Consider the following 26,964-nt stretch of genomic DNA (forward strand, 5'->3'; position numbering starts at 1 on the left):
GCGGTGACTGAAAAGGGGGTTAATATGATATACTTGTGAATGGGCTGTAATGCCGCCATAATTGAACAGGAGAAATAAATATGATTCAGGTATATTAAACATGAGTGCCAATTCAAGGCTCTTTGAGGGATGTGGGTGTGAGAGAGATTGAGAGAGAAAGAGAGAGAGAAGATGGAAATAGAAAATATAAAAACATTAGTCTGTTTGAATTGATTTAGAGGAGTGTAACAATTAACTTAGGGAGTCTGTTAAAAATCACTTTATTGTTTATTGCTTAGTATCAAAAGAAATGAGACATTGATTAAAGGCCATTGTGGATTGAAATTAATATTCATTTTTATCCCATGAGGCAGGACTGAAAGAGAAATTGAAGTATCAAGCAATTGAAAGAGACAAGAATCACAGTATGTTGCATTCAAGTAAACAGTAGCACATATGGATGGATGGTTTTATCTAGTCTTTGCAGAACAAAAGACAGTAACCATAAGTACTGATTTTAATTTTTCAACAGGCATCCCAAGATCCCTCCCCTCAGATCAGTGAATGTCAAAGCAATGGCATAAAGCAGGTAATGCTTTTGCTGTTCTCCCCCTTTTGTCATAAAGACCCGCTCCTTTCCAATTCTCAATTGTCTGATTTCCTTTGCAAAATGAGCTGACATGGAAAACTGTTTTAAAATACATTTATATTGGAAAAAAGCTATATAATAAAAGATTTCTAGCATTCCCATGGTTTAAGATATGAAGCTTTATTGTTGTGTTTCTGTTTAGGGGTGAATTTATTTATATATGCAACAGTTAGAAAACTGATGGAATGGTTGTCAGTAGTCTTCAGTTCCACTCCATAGAGTAACCAAGGAGAAGCCAAGTCCTTCAAGCTAATCGGGGGTATGTGTAAGCCCACACATAGCTTTCACGGCTCTGACGGAGCATGCATACGTTCTGCATTTTCATGACAGCAAATGTAACTATGGGTTCAAAATCCGAAGATGGAGTATGTGCTAGACATAGCAGCCCTTGGCTAAATACAAAGTGTGGGCTTGAACCCGCCAACTGCAGCATCTCTGGTGGCAAATGCACCCTGGGACTGAGTCAGCCACAGACTGGAGTGCAAGGCAAGAGGTGAAGGCCAAAGAGCTGCACTGGCAGCATGCTATCTGCTTGGGGCAGTCAGCTCCAAATTTCTCAGACTGGTTAATGCAATAAAATGGTCACATTTTATTTCTGTGGGAAGCCAAAGAGCTGCACTGCTCTAAGAGCCATTGATTTTCTATTGAGCTATTATATGTGGGGATAAGGTCAATCCATTAATTGAAAAGAGCCATTGTTTATTCTCCTCCCAATTCCTAGTAACTCCCTTCACCCTCTTTTTCTTCCTGCATTGTTATATCCTTACAGTAATCTTTGCGTTTTAAATATGCTGGTATGGTTTCTAAAAGAACATTGCTGGTTAACTTATTACTGAAATGAGCAGGTTATAATTCTTTAAAATGTCAGCATCCAGGGGCAGAAGGACTACTTGGTGCTATTTAAGTCTTTGAATTGTGATGTTCCTAATAAGCTTTTAGGCCAGGCAGTTCTGATCTGCTGTCCCCATTACCTAGAAAGAATGAGAAGCTGACCTCCAGGTTTTACTGGAATCAGGAGAGGGTTGCTCAGCTTGGTGTCAAAGCAGAATTCCAAACAGTGGGTGAAATTCTGGCTTTATAGCTGCAGTTTCCATCAGTGGCCATAATTCAAATGACGTAAGACTACAGAGGTCACTGGGCCTCTGTGTGACTCTCTCTGTGTTAGACTGTGGCCAGTAAGTGCCTGTAGGTGGATCATCTTACGACGCTTGTTGCATTTGCTCACAAGTATGCTACCTCAATACGTTTTTCTTCCAGTCACTGTTTTTCATCAACAGAAATCTCTCTCTTAAAAAATTGTGAAATGGAATTTGTTACCCATATAAACAGGTTCATGCATATATATAAAATATGCTCAAATGATATACGAAAAATAGAAAATTTCTTTGCCATGTCTGCAACCCAGCTCCTTACTTCTGGTATTTTTCATTTTTGGGGAGGAATCAGGCAACTTCTTGTGCCTAGGCCTGCACTGGAGAAATAATGTTTATTCATTGGCTGCATTAACAGCATTTACATCCATGCTAAAATCTTTGCTTGTACACAAGGAACCCAAGATGTACAAGCTTGCCACAAAAACATAGGTTAAAAATCACAGAAAAATAAGTCCAAGACACAATACGTTTCCCAAATGGATGTCTGCAGACTTCAAATGAACTGCTTTGTTATAAAACTTTAAAAATCAGATTCAAACATAATGCTGATTGCCTAACAGCATGGACAACATTTTAGGACCAGACTCACATTATCTATTTCAAAACTCAAACCATAGTAGTACAGGGCAAAAATTCCAAACTCTTGCCCATTCAATCACACTTCAAACAAGAAAAAAGTTCCAATTTTCTTAAGACACACAAACAGCGTGCACATCTAATCTTTGAGATTAGTTGCTTCTTTCCTTCAGAGTAATGGTTAGCAGCCTTACTCAGAAAAACCCTCCAATTTAACTTCTTAACTATCTTTAAAAAAAGAACAACACACACACACACATCCCTCCCTTAACACTCTTACCACCCTTGTTGGCTCCTTTTCTGACTGTATAGTTTTATTGATCAACCATCTCATGTTGCTCTTGAGCAGCTTTAATGTCCAAATTGATTGATCGTAGTGGTTGTCTCATGATTCCCTGGTCATCTGCAAGACAGTTTTATTTGGGTTGACACAGTGCAAGTTGAGGCAGACAGGTCTCGCTGGCAAAGCTTTGCTACTGCAGTGGTTGAGCAGATGCAAATCAGAAGTTTTCTAAGACATCAATGGGGACCAGGCCCCTCTTCTTCCCACTGTATACTTTGATAAAGCCGTTGTGTTCCTTTTCTGAAGATATACAGATCTGAACATAAAGAACAGAGAGAAGTTTACAGTTTTGCACACTCAAGAGCCACTGTTATGGTGGAATCCAAATACTAGCTAGATGGGTGATCCTTCTTGTTTGTATGCAGGACTGTGTGAGAAAGACCCCCAAGCTTCTTTTTTCCTTTTTTGGAGGCTTTGAGGTTGGACCCTACTTTCCTTGATAGTTCGGAGTAGGATATGGGGAAAGCTATGAAGATGGACAATGTGGAGATCCCCTATTCCCCAGCATCACAGTGTTTGTAGGCAAAGGAGAAATCCTTTTTATCTTCTTGCTTGTATTAATTAATTAAAAGCTTTTGTACCCCATTCCCTACAGAATGTCTACAGATACTTGTACCACAGTATCAGAAAATAAGGGGAGGGCTCCCCTGATGACTGGGTAACTCTCATCCTTCCAATGATAGGCTGCAAAACAGCCAAGACACAGAGCACTGTGGCTGTGAAATTTATCCACGGCTGCAGGAGAAATTAAATCAAGGTACATGAGATGGTGGTAGTTTGAGGGACATCATGCCCCACAACCTCCTCCAAGTGCCCCCTGGAATTTTCATGAGCACTTCAGTCTTAGTTGTACATCTTCTAAACAGCTGAACTTTAAAATTTCATTGATGCTTTAAAAGTGATTAAGAGCATTTCACTTTTTCCTGTTTATGTCAATATAACCATCAATTTAACCTTCAATCTCACTTAGCCATGGAGCCACCTGGGTGACTTTAGGCCAGTCACAGACTCTTAGCCCAGCCTACTCACAAGGTTGTTGTTGTGGGGATAAGATTGAGAGCAGGAAGCAGAGAATGATGTAAGCTGCTTTGAGTTCTTTAAAAAAGAAAAGGGAGGGATATAAATCTAATAAATAAAACAAATAATAAATAATTTCTATAAGTGGGACACTTCTCTTATACAGGTGCCACAGAAATTAAAGGCAGTTGGGCATATGCTTGTTCAATTCACTTTGAGGTGTTTATTGGAACCTTCTTGGTGAGATGGGCCCATTGATAAAACCTTCAGACTCAGGACCTCAATAATTGGTGTGTTTTTCTATACTGTTCTCCAGAGAATCCAAAGCCATCACGACTGAACTATATGATCAGCTTTAGGGAGGCTCATGGGATAAATACAATTTTCATGATAAGGGATGGGCGTGGAGAGGCATAAAAGAAAGCTGAGATTTTTAGTTTAGCTCATACCAAAATATGCAATCAGGCAGAATGTCTACACCCCTTGTCCCATGGGTGGCATAAGAGGGAGAAAAAGCAGAGCTCATTCCTTCGGATTTTTCTTTCGTTTTTGCTTGTTAATGCCGTTACTTTTGTGTGAGAGAAACTCATGTGTGAGCCTCTGTATTTTGACTCCGTCACATGGCATTAGCTTTAATCGACTATTGGCACAAAGGACAGAAAACTGCTGGAGAGGTGGCTGCTATCAGGCATTTGCAGCTTGCTATATCAAATTGGAATCAGCTCACACAGAAAAGTAACTGCTTGGTGTGGTCAATTCACATAAAGAGGATTTTGTGCAGGTGAGGGATGAGTTTGAAATCAACTTCCTGCCCCTCTCAATGACCTAGCATTAAAAAAATCAATAACTCAGACTGACTTAAGTTCAAATGTCCAGAAATGGTCTAGGAAGACTGTATGGTTCATAAGCTATTTCTGATTGATTGCAGCACAAAGGAAGCATGATCTAATATTAGGTACTTTTTCTTGCTTTTTTATTCTAAAAATAAAAATGCTTTCAGTACTGCCTGTTCCCTGAACATGGGAATGTCTTCAGTCCACTGCCATCCCTTAGGGCAGGTCTGCCATGCTAAAGGCCACTAGCCAATCATGTACAGTAGCCCAAGAAGGTCTTAATAAACACTATCTTCTTTCCACCTTCCTGGGAGTGCAAACAAAACGTGTTTTGTGAAGAATTGTGAAGTAGAATTGCAAAGCTCTGCTTTGCCGCCATGTATTCTAACTTCTTAGAGTTTAAAAAATTAAATTAAGTTTTTTGCATTTGTTTCTTTAGCAAAGTCTTCTTTTTATTATTGCTATGGGACTACATCATCGTTGGACACAAATCAAATTTATTCAGCAGCCCTCACTGGGGTTTCAGTGATATAAATAACCCAGTGATTTGTGATGTTTTCATTCAGAACCACTGCCTGTGATAATAAAATCCTATATGCATGGTTACTTCAGAGTAGGTTCCATTCAAATGAGTGCAACTTCTCAGAAAACATGCACAGGATTGGGCTACATTTGGTGTAAGCTGGGCCAGGGACCAGACCAAGCTTGCACACTTCAGCTGTGCACCCAACAGGGCTTAGAGCAACTTAACTGTTCTTCATCCTCAACCTCCTTGAGCAATATGAGGGACGATGATAAAAAAGGCACCTCTCACACAATTATTGTAAAACCACTCTGATCACTCCCGAGTACCTTGCAACTTGGTTTGCTGGGTCAATTAAGAATTTAAAGCAGTCTGAAATGAAAATATGGTATCCTTCCACAGTATTGTGAAACTGCAGTTCTGAATCTGCAGGAATGCTGGGAATTCTTTGTGAGAGATCCCTTGCCTCCTCTTATGGCATGGCAGATCCTCACCAACCATGAAACAAAAGCCAACCAGGTAAAGCTTGGAGCCAGGCTGTCCCTTTAAAGTCAGCAGAGGGTGCTGTGACCTCTCTGACCCACACTCACTTCTTTTGTCTGGCTGCTCATCAACTTATCTGAATAATCAAGCAGGAGTAAGAGAATGCAAAGCCTGGTATCCAGCCCTTTCCTTCCGCACTGCTCTTCTGCTTTTGCCACTTGTAAGGTCAAGAAGAGGTAAAAGTGCGCCTATGCTGGGGCATAAAGGATTGGTTGATATGGCATCTTGGGATGGGCATTAGTGGAGAAGAGGCCTCAAGAATTCTTCTCTGGTGCAAATGTTAATTTGACTTGGAGAGGAATGCCAAGGATTCACAAGCTTGCCTTGCATTTAAGGCAGGCTTTTAAGAGCTCTTGAATTTCACTGCTGAGCCTGGCTTGGGAGAACTTTGCCAGCATCCCAAATTTTTAATTAGTACAGGCAAATTAAGTAAGTAAACAAGCAGCAATCGACAAACCTGGTGTAAAGGTATTCATTGCACAGCAGGTAACCATTATGATATATCCATTTTTTTCAGACTACCATAAGTATACCATGTGTGTATGCCTGTATCTGTGCATGTGTACGTGCGTTTCCTCCCATACGTATGCAATAATGCACATATAAGTACCCAGAAATAGACTGCCAAGGAGCTGGGCAGACTTTCTTCAAGCTAATCAGGTTTTCCCTGCATGACTTCTTGAATCATTCCCACATCTGCTGCCCAGCAGCTTCTTTCTCTTCATTCCTGTAGTGCATAATATGCTCAACAATACACTATGGGGATTCAACCTAGAAATGGCCCCTATTATGAAGGCAATGTTTGTGAGGCCTACAGTGCCGTTTATTTGTTTCCACCTTTTGAAGGAGACATTTGTATGATTTCTCCCTGGGTCCTTCCTAAAGCAGGTGGGCAAGACATGCTCTTTTCCATCTCTCTCATGCCCTCACTCAGTTATAAAGGTTTTTATCAATACGAAAATGAAAGGGCGCAGAGCCAGATAAACACAAATTGCTTCCCTGCCTGAGCAAGGCAACCCTGTGTGCCTAAGGGCACTTAAAATATCTCTGCTTGTCTGAATAATGTTATGCATTGCCTGTTGATATAATGCTGTACATAAGAAGCGCTCATTTCCTGCTTTGAGTACTGCTCTTTGTAAATTTGCAACCTGCTCTGTATATACATTAAGAGGGTACTGGAGAGTTCTTATGAGAATCAGCAGCATATATTTCTGTCTGAGATACAAGAACTATTTCAAATCCTCACAAAAACCCCTCAGACTTAGTCAATGGAGGTGTTTCTGTTCAGGGGAAAATTGGGCCCACTCATGCCCAGATATACATATCAGAGAGAGAGAGAGAGAGAAAGCACGAGCGAGCGAGCACTGCTTGATACTGTGACTAAATGTGCAGTAATGTGGCTAAACTGGATTTGTTGCATGGGAGCTAGTTGAGAACTACCAGGTGGAAGATGTGCCGGCTGACATAAGCAGTGTTGTTGGTGTACAATGGCCACGTTCACACAACACAAGCAGCAAGCCTGTGTGGTTACTACCGTTTGCAGGGTTTTTTTTTTACCATAATCTATCTGACAGGTGGTCAAGTGTTTTCTACTTTATCATGGCTTCCATCCCCCTGCTCAGTCCCCCCACTGTTGGCACGTATCTCATCAGCCACTGCACCTGAAGTCCAATGCCAAGCTGTATCACTCCCAGCCTACACTGGCTGCTTTTCCTCATTAGGCCACACATAGAGGCTGGATGGCTGGAGTGGCTCCTGTAGTTGCTGCTCTTTCCAGGGGACTTTGTGGTAGTTTCACACCAGGGCCATAAAAACCATGATTTTGGGTTCAGACAACATGATAAGCCATTGTGGTACAGAGAAACCATGGAACGAAGTATTGCTCCTTATCATGGCTTCTAAAGACCAAACTTATCTAAAGACCAAACTTGCCATGTTGTTGGAATCCACCATGATTGGATTCCAACAACATGAAAGACCAACAATGGTAAAAACTATCATGGCTTGTTGTGTTGTCTGAACCCTTCCAATATTTTTCCATATTAACTTGCCATCTTATGCAGCTTGTCAGTATTCTGCCATTATATGAAGTTGGCCCTCTTCTGAGTAGTTCATGGCAATTGAGTCTAGTGGTAGAATATCTGTTTTGCATGTTAACTTATGGTTTTCCCAGGGGTGACAGGGAAAAGACCTGGAAATCTTGGTGCCAATTGGTATAATCCAGGAATGGGAAAATGTGGTGGGTTTAAGTTACCATTTTTGGCCATGCCATGAGAACCAATATATGAGGTGCCATGCAGCGAGGAAATTCGAGGTTTATCACTGTAATTCAGCAGCAAACTGCAACAGAAGGCTAAAAAGGTCGTATTTATCTTGTTCTAAAGCTAAATTGGACTCTTTTGGCACCCAATAGTGGTTATAAGATGCTAAGAGGGTCAAATTTAGCTTCAGAACAAGCTAAATGCAACACTTGTAGTGTTCTATTGTTTTCCCCTCCCTCCCTCCCTCCCTTTTAATAAAAGGCTTTTTCACCACAACAAAATTTGGTGGTGAAACAGGGACCGCTCTGGGTGGGGGCTGCAGGAGGTGAAAGGGCCTGGTAGAAAGGACACTGAGCCAGATGGACCCCCAGTCTGTCTTGACAGCTTCCTAAATGGTTTCTTTTAACTCTCCTGAATTTACCACAACGCATGGCAATTCTTAGCAATTGATCAATGTCAATTATTCAACTGCACAAAATGGTCTGAACTAGAAGGATCAATGAGCTGGCCCAGTACAAGGCAGCCTTTGACTTTCTCTTCATTTCACCACAGTGGCAAACTGTTTCTCCTTTTATTTCTCTCTGCTCAACAGATCCAATAATGGCATAATCCAATCAGATTATACTGTATTTCTATCAAATAAGTGAATAAATAAGGAAACCGCTTTCAGTTGCTGCAACTGAAAAGCAGTGACGGCGCTGGCAGGCAGGACTGTCTTAAAGCGATGTTTCTTAATCATCTCTTTTAATTAGTTGAGGCAACAAGCAACCCTTGCCTGAATATGATCCAGCTTAATTGGGTTAACTGCCTGGCACCAGCTGGACTAATGTGGTCTGGAGGGGAAACATAAGAAACTAACCAACCAACCAGGTCCATGAAGTTTGTCATTGTGATCCTTTCCATGTCACTCACATCTCACTTTAAGCCCATTTGCTCTACCCAGGAGCTGATTTGATTAGATCAGCTGATTCCATGATGGTCTGTGGTGAAAACTGCTGAGTCTGAGATAATAACAGAACTTCCTCTGTGGTGCTTGATCTGGGGTGGCCACTTCACAGGCTACCATTTGACATAATCAAGGGAGGAACCTAATGTGCAAGCTTTATTCCATACATGAGGGTGTAAGAAGAGCCTCAGAGGTCTGTGCAATCCAACATGGCCAACTTGATGCTGATGGAAAGCCCATGAGCAGGAAATACACCTTCCAAACCATCTTCCTCAGCAACTGGTATACGAGGTCATATTGCCTTACTGGAGGTATTAGCCATCATGAGTAATAGCCATGGTGGACTGAGCCCTGTTAACCTCCATGGATTTGCCTAATCCCTTTTTAAAGCCAACCAAGGAAATTGACTTTACTACAACTTTACTACATCTTATGGTATCAAATGCCACAGTTTGACTCTGTGCTGTATGAAGTAGTACATGGGGTCTTCTGCACTATTATATTATATTATATTATATTATATTATATTATATTATACTATACTATACTATACTATACTATACTATACTATATTATAATATATATATATATTGCTGATGGCATTAAAAAGTTGATATGACACTGGGAAAATGCATTGCAAAGGAAGGTGACTGTGTAGACAAGCAATGTAATTTGTTTTTGAAATTCTTAAGAAGTAGAGTTTAAAAAAGTGCAGAAACTTTTTGAAGACCTCTCATGATTCCTTTTATCTTCCAGTGGATGTGCCCTGAATCTAAAGTCTTGATGTAGTCTCAAGTCACAGGAATTAACTGCATGAGAAACATGGAGACATGACAAAAGTTTTACGCCCAGGAAGTTGTTCCCAGTTTACTCACTTGGTTCTCCTTCAGTGTTATCTGTCCCTGTTCCTTGCATCCAATAAACGTTCTGATGCACCTGAAAATGTTTTCATCTTGTATTCTTTGAACAAAGTTTGCAGGAAAAAAGCCAACCCGATCTTCTATCCTTCCCTGCAAACAGGACATGAGGACAGAACAGTGACTTCAACAAACATTGCACAGCACAGAATTGTGCCCTAGTATTGATCACATTTATATCCCAGCCTTCCCTCAAAGTGCTCAAGGGGTGCACCTGATTCTCCATCTCACTATTTTATCCTTTGAACAGCCCTGTGAGTTGGCTACACTGGGGAGACAGTGACAGGTCCAAAGTCACTTGGTGAGCTTCATGGCCAAATGGGGATCAGGATTTCAACCTCATGATTGAAGGTATCCACCACTTGATAGCTTCATGGTACTTTCTCATGCCGTGCTGCAGCAGCACCCTCCCCTGAGAAATAAGGGAAAAGCCCTTGGTTGGCTGCAGAAATTTGCTAGCAGAGGTGCGGCGATGCTAGAGGGATAGGGCTGTTTCCAAGGGATGTGGTACAAAATGCTGCTGGCGAACCTGCCAGCAGCATTAAATACAATCTGTCCTCCCTCTCCCCCACCAATGCCTCTTTCCCAGCCTTGCTGTGCCACATGAGGAATGCCAGAGAGCAGCTCTAGAGTATCTGCCCAAGGAAGCATGTGCCCTCTCACACCTGAGCTCTCCAGTCTAGAAACTGCTACTCCATTGCCATTGGGCTACAAGTGTGTGCCACACCTAAGTGTAAACTGTACTGCTGTATTCCTGCCCGCCCTGCCCCCATCTTTCCATGTCACTTAGAGCACTGTACCTTCCACCAGTCTTCATTTGAATCTTCCAAAAGTGTGATCCTATCTCCTGGCCTATAATGAGAAAACAGAAAGATCGGGAATGGTGAGTTTAATGTGCAATGTCACCAGTGAATACTACAATTTCTGAAGTCCACTGAAATCCCTTGTGGAAACATATGGTTCCTTATAATGTTTGGCGAATTAATATCACAGGAATGTTAAACCTACTGACCTTGATCTAGCGAAAGCCTGTCCTGAAGCCAGTGGAACAAGTTGGCCGCAACTGACTTCAGCCTAGTTGCTTTCAGTAGGACTCCAAACTAGTTTGAGTTGAATTGGGTGCTATTTTGCTGTTCTTATTAGCTTCTGGGACTAAATTTTCTGTTTTTCTGTGTCATTTCAGACAGTACCCATAATGCAATACTATTTACAGGCTGCTAAATGGAACTTTATCTAGGAAGGAAATCAAAGTAATTCCTTTTGGTTAAAAAAACCCCTTGGAATGGCAATAACATGCCTTACATGACCCTGCATTTTATCGAGATTAGGTCTGTGCTGCCAGGTAAGCAAATTGGTGAGGACATTCTGTCATTTATGTCCCACATAATTTCTTTATTCCCAGGGAAAAGCACAGCTGGAAACCTGGAAAGTAAAAAGAAGTGTACTGCAGCACAATGGTAGAAGAAAGTTAATGTCAACTTCACACAGACATATAACAATGATGATTAGGATTGATCCTGATTTAATCATAGTTACATCATGGCTAACTTAAAACCATCTTATCCATCTCTCTATACTGTGAGTGACAGTATTGCTACTGGCAGCTGGGGTAAGATGTCCTTCATCAATGGAACCTGTGGATTGGATCCTGATTTAGTCATACTTAAAACAGACTCATAGTTGGGCCTTAAGTCAACCAAAAGGGCCAGCGAAGTACAAAGGTCACAGATCTGACATGGAACCAATTTCATGGAAGGCCAGGAGAAGGCATGGACTTCGTTACTAGGCAACCCCAAGTCGTGTTTTGTTTCAGCCCATCTTTTGCTGCTCCAGCTGGTCAGGAGGTGGCAACTGCCATGGAAGGGGCGATGAAGTGGCAGGACCAGGTGGGCGGTGGCAACGACGGCTCAGCAGTTGATGCCGAGGAGTTGCAGGGTGATTCACCGGCTGGCTCCAGCCCTGAATAGGAAGACCTCTCCATGTTTGGCCCCAAAAGTGCATCAAACACAAACCCACATGAGGACAGCCATGTGGCTCTTTGGGAGAGGGAAACTGTCTCTGCCAAATCGGCAGGAGGAGAGGGAGAGAGGGTTCGCATGCATTCCTCATTTGGAGGAACTCCTGCCAGGGGAATGGCACTGGGGGAACAAAGAATGGAAAGGGGCTTCAGCACCCACTGCTTTTCTGATCCTGATCATCTCCTGAAAGACTCTCCCTGCCTTTTTTAAAAAGGCAGTTGGGCTACTGATATGCACCTACAATTGGTGTTGCCTAGCCTTTGGGGCATGGAACCAAATCACAAAACAAGCCCCTTGTTGACCCACTCATGCTCACTTGGGATGAAGATGCCTGAGTCATTTATTCTTGAGTTACATTTATTCTTGATTCCCACAGAACAAACTTTCTTTTTAAACAACTTTATTTTTATGTCAACAATGACTAATCCATTCATGTCACATAATGTTGTGTGGTTGTCCAGATCCCTTTTTCCTCTTTTTGGAATTATTTGACCAGGTTTGATGGTGGAATCTCTAGAGCTACAAAAATTGATGCTACCTTGCTCTTTCTGGATGTGTACGAACATCCCTGTGATGGACAAGTGTGAGATGCATTATCCCTAATTTCTATAAAACGTATACTTGAGTGCACAATAACTTTACCTCATTTCCAAATCTTCATTCTCTTGTGGTACAAATTTGTACAAGGCAACATAGGTATTCATCTGTACTGTGTCTTTATTAAGAGATCCCTTCAGGACAGAGGATTAAAAAAAGAAGAGGAATATTAGCAGCTATTTAGTAAAAGCTATTTTGTACAGCTGTAGGTCAGAGGGAGGCAATCTGGAGCTCTGCAGATCAACTCCCATAATCGCTGGAGTTGTAGTCCTAAATGTCTGGAGGGGACCAGATTGCCTCCGCCTGATTAGAATTCAAGCCAGCGTACACTGAAAATGAGTTGCGGCTCTTAAGTAGGGTATTTTTTTTCTTTGAAGAACAATGTGGGACAATAGCCATGCTTGTTCTGAATCTGCTGCATGGCTTGGACTGTTGAACTCAGGCCAGTGGCATGGATAAAATGGACGACTGATTCTAAAAGAAAGGTCATGAGTCTCCTGCTTTTAGGGCTATGCCACTCGGCTCTGTGTAACCATGTGTAGCCATGGAGCAGGCATGCCTCCCCAACCGGGTGCCCTGTGGACTATAATCCCCATCATCCCCTACCTACATTTATTTTTATTTATTTATTTAAAACATTTCTATGCCGCCCCATTTGCCGAAGCTTCGGGGCGGCTCACAACATAAAATTAAAATATAATACATTCAAAATATAAAACAAATTAACAATATAAAATAAGTCGCCCTGGCCAGATAAAATAAGCAAATAATATTAACAATTAAAATGACGTTTAAATAAAAAGGTCTTCACCTGGCGCCGAAAAACAAATAACGACGGCGCCAGGCGGACCTCTCTGGGGAGCGCATACATAGCTACTGAGATCCAATGCACCTGGAGTGCACCTGTTTGGGGAAAGCTGCTCTAGACTGCTGAGCTACTTTATGATGGACATAAATGAGGTGCCACACCTGGGCACCCACGGCTGCATAGGAGCTGTTTTCTCAGTCTCAGGCTGCCCAGTGGTTTGGATGAGTGAAGGAACAGCATGGATGCAGCCTGCAGCTTTGGTCTTTCCCACAGCATCTCTGCCCATCCCGGAGGAAGAGGAACAAACCGGTTTGAAAGAGCTATGTGGGCTCTTGCAAGGTCATCAGTAGGTGGTTTGTGCCATTACTATTCTGCACTTCTGAAAATCCTTTTACTATCACTACTACCATTCATTGCCTTGGCAATAAAATACAATACAAACACTATAAAAACGATAAACATTTAAAACACCTAAAACATACTGTAAAGACTAACCCTGTAAGAGAAAACACTTGGAATGGGTAATCCCCTCAAGCTCTGAGTAACCAAGTGCATCTTTTAAAGAGTTGTTAGAAAGGGCTGTCCTAACCTGGAGCTGAAAAGATGACAAAGTTGGCCCAGGTGGGGTGCAGTGTGGAGGTTGTCCCATAGATGGGGGGCCACTACAGAGAAGGCTCTCCTTTTTGCCACCCTCCCAGCCTCCCTTGGAGTTGACACTTGGAGGAAAGCCCTGGAAGCTGACTGCAGTTCTGACAGGTACTGTGGTCCCAAGTCATAGAAGGCTTTATAGGTAAGGCTTTTCCATGTGCACTGAGTTTCTTTGTAGCTGAAGGGACTTCAGCTTTAAAAAATGTCTCTGCCAGTGTTAAACAGTTCCTTTGGTGTCACCTCTTCCAGGTGGTTTAACTCTTCTGACCATATTTCCCATATCCATTCAACCCACAGATAAGAATTAACTTCTTAGCGTACATTTGGATCATAATAGATAATTCATATTTGAATACAAAATTGTCACTGAACTCTTTCCATTATGAAGGGCATATAGTAATCATACAAGCTTGGGCCACCAAATTTGTGTATTTCAGAGGAAAGGCTGGTCTGTGGAACATGTGCCCTTATATATTAGCATGGCACATGCACATTTGCCAATGCATACCAGAGTACAAAACGCCTCGGGAAAGGCAGACCCAGCTCGTTATACTGTCATATAAAATAAACTCTCTTCAGAAGAATGGGAAATGTAATTGTAAGTTTGTTATAGTTACATTAAAAAGTCACCTGTAGTACTGAGTTTATTTTTTTCGGTTCATCTCCAAAGTCTGTAGTACCATTTACTGAGTATGTAAACACTATAAACAAAGAGGAAGAAAAATTAGAATTCAGAATCCATGTGCCAAACAAGCAATTCATTTGTTTGCATATTTCTTTATCATAACTCCATTAACTTTCTCATATTTGCTTTGACATTTTCTTTGCAGAGTTTGCAACTTCTGCTCGTATAGAGGAGTGCCTTTTCCGGCTGAAATAGTCAAACCATCCGCTGTGATGTATATATATCCATACAGAAAGACTTTAACTCATAATAGGCTGAGGACTGTGAGAGCTGATCCTATCAGTGCTATAGAAAAGTCGTCCTTAAAAAAAGAACTTGCTTATTTTTTAATTACACTCAAAGTTCAGCACATGCTGTTCAGATCCTCTGCCATGCGTCTATTCTAAACTTCAGCATAGGCTTAACATATAAAACTTCAACTTAAGCCCTACTGAATCAGGCAATTAGCCTTGACCTGCTTTTGTTTCCACCTATATGCATGCCAGAGTCCACACAGGATCCCCAGGAACATAGTCAAAGCTTTACCGTTAGCATGGCTTGTGTCGACAGCAAGGGTGAAACATTGTGGAGCAATTCCTGTATAATTTATGCACTGACTTGACAGAAAAACAGTGAAGAAAGCCAATGCTAAAGGGAGGAATTGTTAATGTCCTGTTGATGTTTGTTGGGACAACAGTTCTTCTTTAATATAGAACAGGTCAACAATAAATAGCAATCTGAAAGCATTTGACGGGGAGTATAATTTGCTGTCTGTAAAGGAAAGACTCTTAGTGAATGTACTGCAAGTCTTATTAATAGATTAATAAGAAGAACACATAGAAAATATTTAGAGTTGGGGCATCAGCTGGGCTAATGGAAGAGGGCTACCCTGATCCTCTTCCTCCAGCCTCCTGAAAATGCTATAACCAGTTTGCATGCCATGATAATTCACCCTGAAAATAAGCTACGCGTTGCTTGCTAACCCACACGATTCCTGACTGAGAATCAGGTGAACTGTAGTTTGCAAAGGTTTGTTTCCACCTTAGTCCTCCTGCCTTATCCTGGCTTGTATTCCACGGATCTTTGCACGCAACCTCAGCAGGGGCATAGAGATTTTGTGTAGAATTGTTTTATTTTTCCTTTGGGGGGACTTGCACAAATTAAACTTTTCTTTTTCTTTTACATATCCAAGGAGATTTCAAGATGAAATAAAGGAGGTATTTTTAGTGAAGGAGTGGAGGTTTTTACCACTCCTGTAAGGTGGGTGAAACAACCCAACCCGTGCTAAAGCCACTCTGTTGGATGTGGACATCACAAGATCCCACACTGAGAACAAACCACACTAAACAAGCTTGCTACAAGCCATGGGTTCTCAGCGTGGCCTGCTGTGAAAAAGCTACAGTGGGGTTAGATTAGGTCGCTCTCCATAGTGACAACCCACTATGGTATGTGAACCAGATCAGAGAATCAGGAGGCTGTGCTGAATGGACTGAGCTGTGGTGTGTGCAGGGAAAATCGGGTAGAAGGAATTTCTGTAAGCAAAGCCTTCCTTCCTGTAGAAGGTTCATTTCTCTCTTGAGTGGCAGCTTCTGGATCCAACTGATAGCAATTAAAAAAGCAAAAAACACATCCCAGGGAAGACAGCAGGGAGTGGACACCTGCCCCTCCAAGCCTCCTGCGCGAGGCCTGTGAGGATGCTTAACAGCTGGCAATAATGCAATATTATTTGGGAACTGGTAGCACTTACTGCTCATTGGGACCTGCTTGGACTTGTGTGCTGTGAATGGCATGTTCCTGTCAGAATAAAAAGTGAGGTGAAAATAACCCCTGTGGTTTGAAGAAAGTTGAAAATCTCAGCCTCACACCCACCGCTATTGCTGCGCCTCCTGTTTATGTCAAGCACACTCCCTGGACTGTCACCTTCCTCAGGAACTTCTGCCAAATCTGATGTCTGAAAGAAATGCGAAAGAGGAGAGGAGAGTAAAAGTGAGCAATAAGGTGATATCAACACACCAGATGTCGAAGCACATGGCCATAGCTTCCTGGTGGCCTAGAGGCTACCGGGAAGCAAAGTCAAAGCTGATGATAAACTGGTTACCAAGAACTTGGACACTTGATGAGGGAACAGCAGGACTTCTGAAAGGAGCCGCAGACCTGCATAAATAAGACCTTCTATTTATGCAGGACTGGAAAATGAAGTCAAGGGAAATCACGACTTTCTGAAGCTCCTACATGAAACAGTGCAGGTCACAATGTATAATTTTGGCCACTGTCAGCAAGGAGCAGATTGCAAGCGCTTGTGCTACTAATAAAGAGGCTGTCATTATGACAGGAAGAATGCGTGAAGTGAGATCCTGCCAAGATCCTGGGATGGTATAAATACACCTCTGTGTTCTATATGGTGCTTAGTGCTTTAAGCTATATATGTGAATGGGAAAGGCAGTAAAGCCCTGCACCAAAGGGGTAGGAAAACACTGCATCTCTTAAAGCTGGGGTGCACAACCTGCAGTCCGTGGAGCCATGGAGACCCCACTGGTAGCATGGGAAATCCAGGCCTTTGTTGGGTAATCCTTGGTAGCTCTTATAGGCAGTGTATCGCTCGCTAGGACTAGATCTGTGCTAGTGGAAGTGGCCACCAGGAAAAGCCTGTAACTTCCTCCCCAGCGCAAAAGTCTTGTAGCAGAATTCCTGGAAAGCGAGCAAGCTTAAGGGCTCCTCTCATCCCCTGCAGCTTTGCCTCCTTCCCTGCAGCAGTGTTTTTGCTGCAGGATGGGATGTTGTGTGGAATGAGTGTTGTGTCTGAATGCATGCACACACACAAACACATGCTCATGTGCACCTGATATGGTGCTTGGGGCCAAAGGTCCTTCACCCCAGCTTGAAGTTCAACGATGTATTCATGAAGGGCATATGCCGGGGTTTAACTTGCTCCTCAAGATTGCCAGACTTAGGAGAATGGGTTGGACACAGATTTAGTCTTGGACCTTGAAATCCATGGGATGTACATCGGTCATGGCTAACCTAAGTCCCCATGGTTTTAAAGGGCCCAGTCCATCAGCATGACTGGATCCTAGTCACGTCTTCATCTGTACAGCTCCATCACTCACCATGCAAGGTTCTAGTCATGGTGATAGTACAGGTTGACTAGCCCTTGGGAAATGGCCGGTGCCTGAGTACTTTCCAACAAGCCCCAATGTTGATTGAATCTGCTAGACTTAATATGGACATTGGTGGAAGAAGCCATGGGGGCAAACAGGCTAGCATTACTGGAAAAGGGTAGTATACCATGCAGAGGTATTATTGAGAGGTCTAAAGTAGCAACATTTGGACATGGACAGTTTGGAACAGCTCTCAGACCAGGGAGATTCAGGTTCAGATCCCTGCTCAGATCCTTGAATGATGCTTCCTGCATGACTTAGGGTCAGTCTCTCTCCTATTTATTATATTTATATCCTATCTCTTTCCTTCCAAGAAGCTCGTAATTCTCCTCCTCCTCTCATTCTTATTTTGCACAAGAGCAACCCTGTGCCTGGCCCAAAGTGGGGACTAGTACCCAGATCTCCCAGGTCCCCAGGCAAACACTGTGCCACACTTACTTAATCTCCTTTGCAGGGTAGATGCAAGAGAGAAGAATCATGAAGGCTAGCTTGAGCTCTTTGGAGGACAGGCGGGATATAAATGCAATAACTAAATTGTTCCTTGAAGCAGAAGTGGGTAACCTGAGCCCATGGGAACACGGAGCCCTTGCCATGCTTGGCATCAGCTCCACGGCTCACTGCTTGCAGAAGCAACACAATCTATTGCTGGTTTGCTGCAGAAAATCTGTGGAAATTTGCCGCAGATTTTTGTGCCTTTTTTCCACCCTGATGCCCCTGAAGAATGTACCTGAAAGGGAGTGTGTCCTGGATATGAGAAAAAAGCCCGCACATTTCCCGCAGTAGTTTGCTTTGCCTTAGACTCTCACACATCCCCCAAAGACTATCTGCTAGTCAACTGAAGTCCCTGTGAGTTCTTCTGCAGCACCTACAGCTCTGAGTCCTGCACACTTCTTTGGAAGCTGTTGCTTGACAGCCTGACTTGCCAAGGAGTAAATCCTACGACATATTGGCGTTCAATACTTACACCCACTCCCCATCTGACCAAAATTTCAAGGCAAGCTGACAATATGCTCATGTTTTGCATGCTTGAGTAATCATTTATTATTTAACACGCGACTTTAACAATCTGACAAGAAATAATTACATTTGTGGACATTCTGGGCCCTGTGTTCGTTACGGGAGCCAGAAGGAAGGCTCACAACATTTCAACAAAGCTAGCCTTGTGCTTCAGAAACACAACACAGATACGGGTGCTGGCTTATAAAAGGCCCTATCTTCAGGAACGTGCAAGCTTCGGAGCAGCATAGAATGCTTCTTCAGGCCAAGGGGCTCTTCATGCCTTAACAGCAGCGGTAGCACATTGGCAGTGCTGTGAAGCTGAGTGTATGCTGCAGTGGTGTAATGGAACCAGGGTTCCCAGGGACACAGCTCTGGGGTGTTTCAGTAGCAGGGACACGAACAACATATAGTTTCCCCTGTGTGCTTACACACTCACAATTCTCTGCCTGGTTTGAGCCTAGCTGTACCCTCACAGTCATTCTACCAGCAACAACCTATTGTTTCCTGTCCTAATGCAAAGCATTTGGGGACTGGCTGCAATATTGATGGGCAATAAAGACCCATTAGATTGACAAAGGGCAAGCTCCACATGGAGACAACTCAGCTAGAAAGGATATGGATCAATGCAGCGGCCCTGCAAGGTTGGACTATCCTTTGGCGTACTGGCGATGGGAGCAATTGTAATGAATGCCTGTATGTCAATATTCAGTACTACACTTGGGGAAACGCCGAGGGATTTCTTGTCAGTCTTATGCCTTGTGTTATTCTGCTGCTCATCTCTCAAATGTACCTTCAAGGGAGACTGAAAAGTATGAGTGCAGAGCCCAGAAGAAGCACCTTATCTTTGTCTTGCATAGTTTATATTGAAATCTACCATTATATGCACAAGTGTAGGGAAAGCTAAAGAAACCCAGTACAGGGATCAGGACAAATCCTTTATGCAGTAGACTGGTTTGCAGGTCACCATAAGCCACCCACTAAATTAGCCATGGAGGGTGGGTTCTTTGCTCATGGATCCATGTTATTCCTGATAGATGATAGATGTGTTGCAGCTTGTGTTCGCCTTAGTCTCCAGCACACTCTCTGCACATGTCCCATGATCCTTTGCAGCACAACTCCTCTTGTATCCTTGTTCTTGATATCCCTTCTTGTATCCTTGAGTGAAATATTTCTGGCTTCCCAGCCTGTTCTGATCAGGGCCACCTTTCAGTGCAATTTGCGAAAGACAGGAAAAAAATAAAAACCAAAACCACCACTTTTACTGCACATTCTCCTACAGTAAGTGTGCCCAGGGTGGGCTTGTCTGTGGTTACCCAACTGCACTGAATTTTCCAGGCCCGGCTTGCTCATCAAGATAAGCTACCCTGACATAAGCAAGGTTCACAACCCACTGCGGCCAATACATAACCACTCAAGTCAGAGACAAATTCAGTTAATCATTGGACCAAATGGACAAGGGCCTTGCTCTGTGGCACGTGTAGTCTGATGGTCACTCCTTTCTGTTGCTACCACCCTGATGGTCTCAAGAGAGCCCAGGTCAGCCCTTGTCCACACTGTTTCTCCAGTAGAAACTAAGCTTGTGTGTATGTCTCTGATACCAAAATGCCAAGAGCTAAACACATGGACAACACTGATGAGATGGGAGGTTATGTTTGCAAGATTCTTTTGGCCCTTCTGCCAAATAACTGTTGGAGCAGCCATCTTCCTGGCATGACGTGAGCACTGTCCGTGGCATCCTAATCCTATATTAGCTCCTTATTGTTTTGGGGAAGAGCTGGGCATATCCACATCCCTACCTGTGTAGCATATAGTCAAGCCAGCATTGGAAGTATTTAGCAACTGTTAGTTTTCCCTGTAATTATCAAAAATAGTTCTGGCTCTGTTTTTCTCGTGGAAAATCAGTGTTCTAAATCAAATCTGTAAAATAGGATTCCCCATCTGTTCCATTTCTGTTTCTTTCTCTTGCAGCCCTTTCCCCCCATTGTTTGCTTATCATACCAGCCATATTCTATTGCAGATGAAATGCAGTAAGCTCCAAAACCATACCTGAACTTTTCAGATGGTAGTGCTGCTAAACTAATTTCACCATCCTCAGCCAGCTGCAGGTGCAGCGTTCTTAAAAGATTTTCTCCACTCTCTTATATAGGGACAACTACACGATGCTACCTCTCCTTCTTTCCTTCAGATTCCTTGTTTCTACTGAGCTTTTGTTTTACCTCTGAAGTCTCCATGCTTTTGATTCATTTCTTCACATTTTCATATCTCACCTAACTCTTGTCCGTTCTAACCCTCTCTCTGTCACTCCCCATCTTTGCCTCTCCATTCCTTCTGATGTCCATCTTTCTCAGTGAATGACATGATAATCTACCATGGCTTATCAGCCAAGCTGGCTTATCATGCTGATCATGGTGTGGAACCCAGCACAGTTGTTCAAACCATGGTAGCTTCTTGTGAAGTCCAAACTTGGCAGGACATGTTCATTATGGGTTGCTGGGAATGGCTAGAGAACTGGCCATGGAGAATGGCTCCCCACCACACACCATTTCTTCTGATCTTGCTGGTGATGCCACCATCCTCCCTCATCTCTTCTCAGTGCTTTCTACCCCTTTCTCCTGAAGCATGAGAAGAAAGGACACCAGGGGGTCTCCTGAGTGTGTGTGCATTTTTCTTTCTTTTTTAGTCCTGCACAAATGAATGTCCACTGCCAGGAATTCTGCACAATTTCCCCCTCCATTTTACTGCTGTTGGAATGAGATTCGTGCAATTTCTCCCTTACTTCCTTTGACAGTTGACACCTCCAGCAATCTGATTGCTGAAAGGATGGTGACACAGGGACCATAACAATGAGAGGTTCAGTTGCAAAAGTGCCTTCAATACACACCGGAAGTTGCCAGCAAGACTGGGGGAAACAAGCCACAGAGTAGCGAATTGTCTGTAGTGTTAGTGAGTGAACACCAAACCATGGGGGCTTCTGCTCAAGGTGGCTCTGAATGACTTGTGAACCTGCCCAATATTCTGAAACTGAAATGTAGATTATATGGTTCCTTGGGGCACAGCTGAGCCTGCATCTGTCTGTTTAGCTTAAGTTATTTTGTCATATATTGACAGCACTCTAGGACTATGACCACACTGGACAGGGTGACTATGAATGGAGATGCTCAGACCACATTAAAGACAAAAATAAAAAATATAATTACAGAGTTTCTCTTTGGTGAACCTGAACTACTCCCAGTGCTGCCCTTCTTGGTTTTCTGGGCCAAGGAAGTCCCAAAGCGAAGTGTTTCATAGACTGGGTCAACCTTATTGCCACACGCTGCAAAAGAAGTGAAACATAAATAAGCAGGGACAAAAGCCAAAGCACAACCGGTTCTTTCCTTCCTCATACAGAATTATAAATGTTCCTTTCAGGATGCAAACTAACTTGTCTTGTGCAGAGTAAGGGCCATAACAGATGTTCTGATCCAGGAACCAGGACCACTAAACTGACATCCAATCCGATATAGTAGTTAAGAATGTCAGACCAGAGCCAGGTTCAAATGGTGATTCAGTTTACAAAGCTCACTGATGACCTACAGCTTGCGGACACATGTAGTAACCATGTTTACCTTTGCCAAGATGTAAGCAACCCATACCTTGCCATACATTTTGGATTTTCCTTGAACCAAGGATGGTTCAAGAGATTTGGGTGCCTGTGGCGGAAAGCTGCCTTCTTCTACTAATCTATAGGGATCACAATTCACCAGGAAGTTCTCCTGTGGATACCCCATAGAAATTAATGAGCACTGCATAAGAGCTTTTGTGCAGGCCTTATCAATTTCAGTGTAAAAGTGAAGGAAAAAAAAGGGAGAATCTTCCAATGAATGGTAACCCAGGGGTCAATTCGGTCTTCTACTCTTAATGGTGCTGGAAATTTGTTACCTGGCTAGCCACTTCACCTGGCTTTGTAGCATATAATCTCTACATTCACTTGAAATCATCACTTTAGCACTTTTTGTTCAAGATCTTGATTAAGCCACCTTGCTGGTAAGTATTGGTGAATCTGCCAGTTTTACTTTTCCCACCCTCCAATTTTTAAAATCTCAGGTTTGTTTCCTCCTGAATATGAAACACCTTTCACATTTTTGTAAATTCTTACTGAGAATGCAGTGCCTACCTGCCATATAGGTGTTAAAGATGAGAAGTGCGTTAGAATTAAACACACCATTGTTAAGCATATACCATGGCTGAGCACACCATGATCCAAACCAAGACTTTTAAGTGCAAATAAGGCTTTCTCCCTTATTTGCACTTTTAAAATCTTGTGCAATTTCTATCCTGAATATGGGGAATTTTCTGAATTTGGGTAAATTTGTTGAACTGGACCGAAACGAAGTTCTCACCACAGTTTTCAGAACGGAAAGATGCAACAAAATGCCACCCCAACGTACCTATAGGCATCACTTCTTTGATGCAGCCAAATTGTTCATGAATGAGTAGCGGAGAGCTGTAGTAACGGCGGAAGCCTTTGGGCTGAAGGGGAGAGTGAGAGGAAGGAAGGGAGAGAAGAAAAGATAATGAGCATGTGCCCTGCACATCATGAGAGTCATTGACGCAGTGAGATTTTATCAGGGGCGGGGAAGTGATACTGGGCAGCAGGAGCTCTAAGCTAAAACAGGCTGGTGTTTTGGGTGCTGCTCAGTTCATTTCCGGTCCCTATGACTGCTGACATGGTCCCAAGAGCTTCTCTGGAACTGAATTCAGCCCCTGAAGTGAAAAAGGAGCCCACCCCTCCTAACCTTCTTAGTTCTTTCTTGAGCAAAGCAGGAACCAGACCAATAACTGTCTTCCTGTTGCTAGACTCCCATGGGATCCAGATCATAAGGATATATAATAAGATTTTGGAGACTCATATTTCATTTTTAATTGAAAGGCCTTAGAAGCTTTCCTTCACACTAGAGCTTGTCTTTTTCATTCCTTCTACTCTCAATTGTGTCAAAAACATCATTTAAAACATATAAATACAAAGGAGCCAATAAAAGGAAAAAATACTGGCAGAATTGGAAGATTGAAAAGTCTAATGTCATAAAAGTTCTTAACTTGATCATTTAAAGTATAAGGAAGCTGAAAACCGACTAACAAGATACTAATTATGCCAAGCAGATTCCGTGCATTAGCAGTAAGTGCTTCATCTCAGGTCATGATTCAAGGGATGGCTATTAGCAAGAAATATCAAAGGTAATCGCAAGTCATCTTAGTAGGCCAGTCCCCGACTAGCACAGAAAAAAAAGCATGCTGGAAATCTGGCAACCTGTGCTCTGCTGTTGAATTGCTTCCAATTATATAAGAAAGTTAAGAAAAGACCACCTCATCCTGTTCTCAAGAACAGAGATGACTGCATTTCAGGTGCCCCAGGGATATAACCATATAGAAGAAGGGCTATTGCGCTGTCACTCAATAAAATAAGGAAATGGCATATGATGTAGCAATGCAAGAGAATTTTGGGACTGCCCCTCACTGGAGAAAGGTTTAAACGCTGCCGACTGTGTTGTTCTTCTGCCCTGATTCAAAAGCAAGAGAAGAAACCTCTTTTCAGCTCTTTCCTTTTGGCTCCAAATGAGGGCAGGCTTTGGTCAAGATTCCCACACAGCTGCCCCGAGAAAGAGGGCGGGACAAGAAGAGAAGTCTGCTGAATCAGCCAATCTCATTACTGCTTGTATATTGAGGGAGGGATGGTGACAGAGAGGAGCAAGGCCAGCAGGTTACAGGGTCAGCAATGCCCCCCTACAGAAACGGAGGCCTTGGTAGGGGCCCAACAGTGCTGACCTCTGACTCTAGCCCTGCTCTAGCATCGTGGGAAAGCAAGCACCCTTTAGCTGTGCTTCTGAGTGTTCGGGGTAGCACAGTCCTTCTACCTGCACCCGTAAGTATTTCCTCCTAAATGATTAAAATCTCTTGCTTTGTGCGTTAACTCATTTGCCACGAAGATGGCTGGCCGGAGGGGCTGCTGTATCGTGTTTCTTACCCAGTCTGGCTTGTCGTTGTCCAGTTAGATATTGGCTTACCAGTTTGCCCATGCAGCGTTGCTGTCCGATGCTCTCAGCGCATTTGTGGTGAATGCTCAGTTTACACGCCTTACAGCGCAGTCCATGTTTAGCATTTGTCCCTGTCGGAGGCACAGAAATAACTTAATTATAGAACATCGATAGTTTCCATGCACTTACCAAGTGCTCTGACCTAAAAGCTCAGTGGAGTTTCAGTGTTACAATTCTGCACAGACCTCCACTCTTACTGCAGCCAGGCAGAACCTATTTTACTTTTTAGTCATGTTTCTCTCAATTAGGTGGTTTTCTTTCAGGCCTCCCTCCATTTTCTAAAAGAAAACACTACAATTTAGTTCAAAAGAAGATCTGGTGATTTGCAAATCATAATTGCATCACAGGGCAAAATACAACCCCGTGCCTTAATAAAGTGTTTCTGGATTATTGTAGCTTTGCTGTGTAATTTGCCTGCTCAGTGTACTAGATTTTAGATCCCATATTTAACTTTCTTTCCCTTCATTCTTTGTTCCTAGAACATTTTGCCACAAATACCATTCAATAATGTTAACCGCAAAACATGAGCACCATTAGCAAAACATCAGTTGCTAATATCTGTTTCTAGAAGGGTTGGAATAGGTAGCAACGTTTTAAAAATTAATATATAAAGTATTAAATATACTAAGGGTGCAATCCTATATTCACTTGGTCATCAGGTAATGGGCATTAGATTAAAGAGGACATGGCTAGAAGTCCAGATCCACCACCTTTTCTAAAAGGGAAAGACTCTGCTAGCCAAGTCAGTTTGCCAGCAAAGTTCTACCTAAAGAACTCTGAAAATGAGAAACTGTAGGCAGGGCATGGACACCACTGTTGAATCCTGAATGCCATCATTTCTTAGACCTGCTCACAAGCAGTGGAAATCTATGCCAACATAGTCACTGTAACTGCCCCTTCACTGGCTTCTACAGAAGAAGCAAGATAGCTCTTCAACATCTCAGTGCACTTCTGTATCCCACCTTCTTGCCAGAAATGGGGATAGTTTAGATCAGGGGTCCTCAAACTTTTTGAACAGGGGGCCAAGGTGCTGGCGATGGGCATGGGCCGCCAAGGCGGTGCGGGCAGGGGGGGTATGGGCTGGTGCGGGCCAGGTGTGCGCACGCAGAGATCGTCTTCTCCGAGTGAGTCCAAAATGATCAAGTCCTTGCTTGCTTGCAAGCGAGCCGGCGCCTCGCCACGCACGTGTGGCAAGCCCAAAACCTCTACGGTGGACCGGATAAATGGGAATGGCGGGATGGATCCGGCCTGCAGGTTGTAGTTTGAGGACCTATGGTTTAGATCAGGGGTCTCAAACTCAACTTACCTGGGGGCCGCTGGAAGTAGAGTCTGGGTGAGGCTGGGCCACATCCAGTATTCCACCACAGCGGAGGTGGTGGGCCGCTCATCCTGCGGCCGGCCCAGGCACCGCCGGCACTTTGAAGGCCACAGGGCCCCTCCCCTGTGCCCCGCCTGTCCCAGCAATTGGCCCGTGGGCCGCGAGTTTGAGACCCCAGGTTTTTATAGAAAGGGTGTTCTGTGGACAGAGCTCTGGAGAATCAGCATATTCCTCTCCTCCCGCTCGGGTGGTAATGTGACCACAAAATTGCTTTGTAAATGCACAGGGCAATTTTTTGCATATCTTCTCAGAAATACATGCAAGTGAGTTTGGTTGGTCTTATTCCCAGACAAGTGCATCTGGATTGCACCCTTATGGCCCTGATGCAAAGAAAAACAAAAGCTGTGCTCTGCCATGGAATAAATGGAAACTGGAGGCACCTCTGGGTAGTGCAATGCACTGCCAATCATGGCACAGTACGGATGACACTCAGCACGCCCATCAGAAGGAGAATATGATGCCCATCGTCAAGTTCTTGCTGTGATGTCATGTGGGCAGTGGAGCAAGTTGCTTTGCTGTTGTTCCAGAAAACAGAAACCAACCCAACAAATTCCAATGACAAGGAAGGGGAGTTTGGCTAAACATTAGAAGACCATCCTGACGGTGTTTAAGCTGTTTGGCGTTGGGACAGAAGGCCTTGGAGGATGCTGGGCTTTCCTTCATTAGTAGTATCTTCAGCAGAGCCTAGCAGGGCTGCTGCAACTTTTGCTTCCCTGCTTTGACAAGGTGTTGGTCTAGATCAGCCTTTCTCAGCCTTTTTACCTACAGGAGGTTTGAAATGACTTTGATGCCTCAGGAAACCCTTGCCTAAACATTATTACAAACATAGGCCCTAGATATAATGTAAAAAAGGTTGTAAATTGACCTTAATTACTGAGATTT

The 26,964-nt window shown here is 43.2% G+C and overlaps 1 protein-coding gene across 1 annotated transcript in view; it reads right to left on the reverse strand.

Annotated features, from left to right (window-relative positions):
• Positions 1 to 244: 244 nt before the first annotated feature.
• Positions 245 to 26,964, reverse strand: part of STAC (SH3 and cysteine rich domain) — a 70,786-nt gene continuing 44,066 nt past the window's right edge. The window contains exons 3-11 of the mRNA XM_044455153.1: positions 24,675 to 24,775; positions 23,061 to 23,142; positions 21,831 to 21,946; positions 16,346 to 16,427; positions 14,443 to 14,513; positions 12,402 to 12,490; positions 10,542 to 10,593; positions 9,700 to 9,834; positions 245 to 2,957 (exon numbers count right to left, since the gene is read on the reverse strand). Coding sequence (XP_044311088.1) covers positions 2,859 to 2,957; positions 9,700 to 9,834; positions 10,542 to 10,593; positions 12,402 to 12,490; positions 14,443 to 14,513; positions 16,346 to 16,427; positions 21,831 to 21,946; positions 23,061 to 23,142; positions 24,675 to 24,775 — 827 coding nt within the window. The 3' untranslated portion in view covers positions 245 to 2,858. The remainder of the gene's footprint in view (positions 2,958 to 9,699; positions 9,835 to 10,541; positions 10,594 to 12,401; positions 12,491 to 14,442; positions 14,514 to 16,345; positions 16,428 to 21,830; positions 21,947 to 23,060; positions 23,143 to 24,674; positions 24,776 to 26,964) is intronic.

Source organism: Varanus komodoensis, unplaced genomic scaffold, assembly GCF_004798865.1.
Source record: "Varanus komodoensis strain SLA01 unplaced genomic scaffold, ASM479886v1 scaffold10, whole genome shotgun sequence".
Classification (NCBI taxonomy): domain Eukaryota; kingdom Metazoa; phylum Chordata; class Lepidosauria; order Squamata; family Varanidae; genus Varanus; species Varanus komodoensis.